The sequence below is a fragment of the Seriola lalandi genome, unplaced genomic scaffold (assembly GCF_002814215.2).
Source record: "Seriola lalandi dorsalis isolate HSWRI2012SDOR001 ecotype SW California unplaced genomic scaffold, Sedor1 jcf7180002054936, whole genome shotgun sequence".
Classification (NCBI taxonomy): domain Eukaryota; kingdom Metazoa; phylum Chordata; class Actinopteri; order Carangiformes; family Carangidae; genus Seriola; species Seriola lalandi.
The window spans coordinates 265,721-272,577 of NW_019525488.1; the positions used below are offsets into that span (position 1 = coordinate 265,721).

General features: G+C 44.7%; 1 protein-coding gene across 1 annotated transcript in view; it reads left to right on the top strand.

Moving 5' to 3' along the window:
* Positions 1-6,857, top strand: part of vwa8 (von Willebrand factor A domain containing 8) — a 63,817-nt gene that overhangs the window by 25,478 nt on the left and 31,482 nt on the right. Inside the window, exons 22-26 of the mRNA XM_023393477.2 lie at positions 251-326; positions 1,056-1,191; positions 1,661-1,780; positions 2,566-2,771; positions 4,246-4,398. Coding sequence (XP_023249245.2) covers positions 251-326; positions 1,056-1,191; positions 1,661-1,780; positions 2,566-2,771; positions 4,246-4,398 — 691 coding nt within the window. The remainder of the gene's footprint in view (positions 1-250; positions 327-1,055; positions 1,192-1,660; positions 1,781-2,565; positions 2,772-4,245; positions 4,399-6,857) is intronic.

Here is a 6,857-nt window from a genome sequence, read left to right on the forward strand (position 1 = left end):
GGGGGCTGGTAGGTGGGAGATGTTCAGAGAAAGAGGGAGTGATCATTTCAGGAGCCACAGGGAATCAAAGTTGTTGGGGAGATGCTTATGTTTTGTTTTCTGGCCTGTGTCTGTGTGTGTGTGTGTGTGTGTGTGTGTGTGTGTTCATTTAGATTATTTTTAAACTCTAAATAAATGAAAGCAAAAGTTGAATTTGAGTTATTATAACTGAACATTTACAGTTTCACCTCAGTGTTTCACCCCCCCACAGAGATACGACTGTCCAGACTCTGACCCTGCAGCCCTCAGTCCGAGATGGCATCATCACGTACGAGGACTCACCTCTGGTCAGTTAATCTCACACACACACACACACACACACACACACACACACACACAGCTGCTCAGAGGTGGACAGAGTTATGAAGAGATTCACATGAGGTGAAAGATCTGTGTGACAGGGAGGAGGATATAGACGAGCAACACTCTGCACACACCAAGGAAGAAGAAATAACTACATGTTAGTGCAGTGGCCACACCTGGTGTTTCAGTGTCACATGACGCACACCGACCCAAAGACAGAGGAAACTGTAGAACACACACACACACACAGACACACTGTATAGGATTGAACAGGGCTCCAGTCATGTTACACACACACACACACACACACACACATACACACACACACACACACACACACACGTCCTGTGGCCTAATTAATCAAACTAAGTGAAAACACCTGTGATGGTGCACAGTGTGTATGTAGGACCTTTTCAAGGGAAATTCCAGTTTGAGGGAAGTGGAATCTATTTACATATTTTTGCTCATTCTTTGTAGCAGTTATAATAACAGACTCACAGAGCGACCTGCTGAGATGTGGGAACGCAGCGTATTTACAAAGAAGTCCGACTGTCAGACGTTCAGTCTGCGTCACGTCCAGCGTCACGTCTGTGACTATCTCTGAACGCTGTTTCTCCTGTCTAACCAATGAACACTCACTGTTATCATACATTTAAACAGAGTGTGTGTGTGTGTGTGTGTGTGTGTGTGTGTGTGTGTGTGTGTGCACACAGGTGAAAGCAGTGAAACTGGGTCACATACTGGTGATTGATGAGGCCGATAAAGCTCCAACAAACGTCACCTGCATCCTCAAAACACTGGTGGAGAGCGGAGAAATGATCCTGGCCGACGGACGCAGGATCATCTCAGGTACACACACACACACACACACACACACACACACACACAGAGGGTTTAACACCTTGACAGCAGACACGTCCCAGATGCAGCGAGCAGACACAAGCGGGACCATTAAACGGATGAGCTGAGGATTGGGTGTCCTGGAAGACGGACACGTGTAAAACATCAGATGCAGGACACTAAAGGAGGCTTAGGATAAAAGCCTTTATGGACAGGTACCAGTGGATTCTCACACGTAATCACACCAGCAGCTGACGGCTTTCTCTATTCCTGAGAGGCTCTTCCTCCCAGAGGAATGCAAACACGACCTCGAGACTTCATAAACACAAACTCTGAGAGCTCCTGATGCAATCAGAGACTCGGTGACACAAAGCAAGTCAAAACATGACGAGCTAAAGAGAAGGTAGAGGCAGAAACACGAAGTGAGGCTGCCGCTGTGATGTGTCATGAGTTAACTGCGACTGTCTCTCCTCCAAAGATCCACGTGAAGCCAAGAGCAGACCCAACGCCATCGTCATGCATCCAGACTTCAGGATGCTGGTGCTGGCTAACAGACCGGGCTTTCCTTTCCTGGGAAACGACTTCTTTGGAGCTCTAGGTACAAACACACGCACACGTCCTTCCACAGAGGAACACTCTCCTTCTTCATTTAATAAGCTCCTTCTCTCACCTTTTCTCTGCCCCGTTTCCCGCCACTCTTCACTGTCCTGTCCAAGGAAAAATAGATCAGTAAATAATGATAATGATAAAAAATAACCAAGCAATTTAGATAAATCAGGATTGGACATTGTAAATGAGACGGTTGCTGTCAGATGAGCTGAACTGTTCCGTCTCCTTCTGAATTAAAAAGAGAAAAACTAGGGGCGTCGTGTAGCTCAGGGGGTTGAGCAGGCGCCCCATGTGTCCTCGGCCCTGGTTCGACTCCTGCGTCGGACGGCCCTTTGCTGCATGTCATTCCCCCTCTCTGCCTCCCCATTTCCTGTCTCTACTGTCCTGTCCATTAAAGGCACAAAAGCCCAAAAAAATAACTTTAAAAAAGAGGAAAACTACTTTTCTTGTGCGTGAAGTTGTGTGTATTTAAAAGCCTGACAGTAGAGAATCTGAGAGCTTGTGAAGGATTATAAAACAACAGATAATCGGCAATGTGAGCCACAAAAACAATTAAAAGAACATTAACATCTACTCTAAAAGATACTGGGAGCCGGTGGAGTGAAGATGAACCCGGGGTGAATCGATGCCTCTTCCTTGTTTCAGTGAAAAGTCCAGCAGCAAAGCTCTGAGTTAACTGGAGTCTTTAAAAGACTATTTCAGAAGATGTTATTGCTGCAGAGTCCAGTAAAGTCTCATCACTGCACAGGTAGAATCATGTGGGTGTGTTTACAGGTGACATCTTCAGCTGCCACGCCGTGGACAACCCGAAGCCCCAGGCCGAGCTGGCGATGCTCAAACAGTACGGCCCCGACGTTCCCGAAGCCACGCTGCAGAAACTGGTGGCCGCCTTCGGAGAGCTGCGGTCCATGGCCGACCAGGGCACCATCACCTACCCCTACTCCACCCGAGAGGTGGTCAACATCGTCAAACACCTGCAGGTGAGAGGAACTCATGTGACGTAACACTTTTCTCAGATTTGATCTCAGACTATTTTTTATCAATGATTTATAAAGAGGCTGTGTCCTTAATCCTGCAGCACGACATGCTTCAATAATGCAGGAGAGTGTCCTCCTGCCTCAACACACACTGGGGGGGGTGAACTACTGCACTGTGAAAATACTGTCAAAGAAAAGTCCTGTAGTGAATCATTGTGTATTACATTTATTTTACATTTCCATCGTTTCAAAATCGTTCTATAATAGTGATTAGTTCACCGCTGTTGAATTTGTTACTCAAGAATGCTAATCGAGTTCGTATGAGAAAATAAAGCAGCATGTTAATGCTGGTCTTTATTTGTTCATGTACCGTTAAAGAACCGGATCCATAAGCAGTATCGATAAAAGTAGTAGTACCGTTCTTCTTGGTTCGTTTCCAGATGAACGGTGTGGCACAGGCTGTCTACATGAACACACTCTTCTCTCTTATTTTGAAGGTGTTTAGATGTCGTGGTTGTGTCGTCTCGTGCCTTCCTCGGGTTCTGTGGTTCTTTAGAGAAAGAAGAAATAACGTCAGGTTCTCAGAGAAGAGTGAGATTACGATTGGAGCTAGATCAATAACCCGGTGCACAGGGAGGAGCTCTTATGTTTGATTTCCCCACTGGCCACCCACTCCGGAAATTAATCACCAGCAGTATTGACGTGTGGAGGAGCGGGACAGGTGCAGGACAATTCAGTCGAAGTCTGAATTGTCCTGTTCGAGGCAGGAGCCGACGTTCGCCCTTAATTACCACTTCACATCTGGTCGTAAATGCACCTCTGTGGTATCTGGGGGCTCAGATCAATACCAGCTGGGGTGAGGCTGTTATCGATTTTTGCATCAATTTATAGAATTTAACAGTGTCAGTTCATTGTAATATTTAGGTGTTAAAGTGCAATTATGGGTCTGATAATGGCCCCAGGATCAGGGGCCGTGAAGTCATTACGAGCATTGTGTCTTTTTAAAAATGAAAACAGCTCTTTAAAAAGCCTCTCACCCACATGAGATTTCATAATCTTTCATTTAGACCTGTGGTTCCCAACCTGTGGGCCGGGACCCACTGGTGGACCACGAAGGTGGTTTTCATCTTCAGACGTTATGAAAGATATCTCTCCCTCTCTCTGCCTCTCTGCGCCTGTTTACCAGCGTATCGTCATAGTAACTGTAGACCACAGTTTGTATGTATTGAGACACTATAACTCAGTATCTCTCTAATATTATCACAGACACAATAACACATGCTGCAGCAGCCTCAGCAGGAGAGAGAAGGCTGGTGTCAGTGTTGTGGTCAGAGTCTGAAGACGAGTTACCGTCCAGATGTCACCTGACTCACCTGTTGACGAACTGCGAATCATATTAACATTCTGACCCTCTTCCCTCCATCTTCCCCCTCTTTCCCCACCCCTCTTTCTCCCGCCCCTCTTTCCCTCCCAACAGAAATTCCCAGGCGAGGGTTTGGCCAACGTGGTGAGAAACGTCTTCGACTTCGACTCGTACAACAAAGACACGAGGGAGGTTCTGATCGAAGCGCTGCACAAGCACGGGATTCCCATCGGAGCCAAGCCCAGCTCTGTCAAGCTGGCTAAGGAGTAAGGCTGCTAGGAAGATGCTAGGACCACACACACACACACACACACACACACACACTCTAAAGGCTCATACAGACACACGTCACAGAATACGAAGTAGAATCCTCATTGGAGAGACATTTTTCTTGGTTCAGAGTTACACTGGAATCAATCAGAGCGTTCGGTTTAATCGTGTTAAAGCGCCGTAACGTGATTTGTGCGGCAGCGACCGTCTGTTATCAGGGGCCGGTCTCACAAAACAAAACGCCTTAGGTTAAGATTTTCCTTAAGATGGAAAAACGGCAGCACTTAAGTCTTCTCCTTCAGGTTTCCTTTAAACCTTCACTAAAGTATTTCAGTGTCTTGGTCTTACAAAGTTAAAGTTAAACTGTTGCACAGAACACCTTAGTACGGAAGCTGAGAAAGGACATACTCGCAAATATATTTTTATCTCATTGTCATTGGATTATTGGATGGATTATTTCCATCACATGGTCGTCATGGTTACCGAATGATGCACGAGAGGTGCAGATTATCTGGACTGCGTGTTACTCGAGACGTAGTGGTAGAGGTTCAGTCCAAATCGTTTCCTCCCGATAATATCTCGTTACCTCGGGATAACGAGCTTCGTCATCTCGAGATAACGAGATAATAAAAATATTTGGCCTTTCTCAGCTTCCGTATCTTAGCAACCAAACTACGGATAAAACCTGCGGCACCTCCGACTCCGTCTAAACTGCAGCACGACCAAGTTTAACCAGAACCCTGACTCTACATTACTCACTCCTTTAATGATAACAGGTATCACAGGCTAATGTCCAAACATATGGTCTCCATGGAAACAGTACAACTTTACCACTGTAGCATCTCTCTGTTACTGCTGTAATTGATTAACTTTTTCCTTAACTAAGGAAACCTCTTAAGAGATTCAGTGCACCCTTAAGTACCTCCCTCAGCTGAGGAGGAATTAAACCTCAAGTGTCTTAAGGAGAAAACGGTTTTGTGCAGCCGGCCCCTGCAGGGATTTTAATTGTATCAGAAGTTGTATTTGCTTCAGCGTTATCTCAACAAACGTTGTAAAGATAAGATAGTATGTGACAAGCACTTAATCAACCATCACAAAAACAAAATGAAGCTTCATTTTTTGCAGAATTAAGTTGATTTTTCTTTATAGAATTATAGAAGATAAAAATGACGATCCTTATTTTAGAAATTAAAGCTAACAAACAAAACACATGATTTACATTTTTTCACCCTCCGAAGGTTCCAGACTTGTTCTTGTGAAGTGGCTTCTTTGTGTGAATGGTTCTTGACGTTACTGCCAGCAGCTTCAGGGAGCGGCTCCTGAGAGCGCAGGGGTTCTGGGTAGAACTGTAACCTCTGTGTGGAGAACCCGTGTGGAGCTGCTGTTGCTCAGACTGAACCTTTTACACATCCTTTACTGATTGTAGAGAATTTGTAACTTGAATGACGTCCTGACATGCTTGAGGTCGACCGGTTTCAGACTAGACTAAACTTCCATGAGGCTTCCATGAAGTCTCCTCGCTGCTTCAAGTGTTAAATTAATGGCTGTTGACTTCACTCACATTACCTCAGCTTTCCTATAAGGGAAAGATAAGCTTCTAATTCCCACTACGTGTTCTCATCATGTGCAGCTTTGGCTTTTAAATAAAGGAAAATATTTGTTTCTTCTGTCTCCTGTGGTTTTATTTTGACTTATCACATTCATAAATTCAGTTTCATAAACATCTCAAGTCAAGTCTTGAGAACGGAGCAGAGCAGAAACGAGTATTTTCCTTGAACAGTCACATAACTGATCGTATAGATTATCTCTTCCATTATGTCTGCACTTGCACCATCTGAGCTCACTGGCTCTTTGTATCTCAGTGATTTAAAGTGCATCTTGAACTGTTTATATATCGGACTCGCTGCGTTGCCCACAACATCTTGTATACATAAAAGCAAATATTTTGCCTCTTGATTTCCAATTTTGGACATGGGAAACAAGAAACAGTTTCTCTTATGTGTCTCGCCGCTTTTCCATTCATAGAAATATTTATGGTTGGAGGACGATCCATCGTCCGATCGTTTTATCCTCCTGGAATCTCTCTGTTTTGTGGTTGTGTTGCATCTTTCATTCCCACCTGCAGCCAATAAGACTGTGGCTGTAATCCAGCTGTGATTCATGGGAAGACCAGTGAACATCTGGGCTCACACAGGCAAACACACACACGTATAGACACTCGTCACGCATGTATTGGTTTTACCCGTATAAAGAGACATTGGGATCAAAATAATCTCAATCTGAAACCTTGCTGTGGCGGCCATGTTGATCCCCTAATGACACCAGTTCATTTTAATACAACACAATGTGAAACAGTGACGTCACTTCAGGAAGCAGCAGGAAGCTTCACTTTTAAGAAGACAACCACACAAAAACACTGATGTTCATATAGTGAATTCAGATTTCAGTGTGTTGAG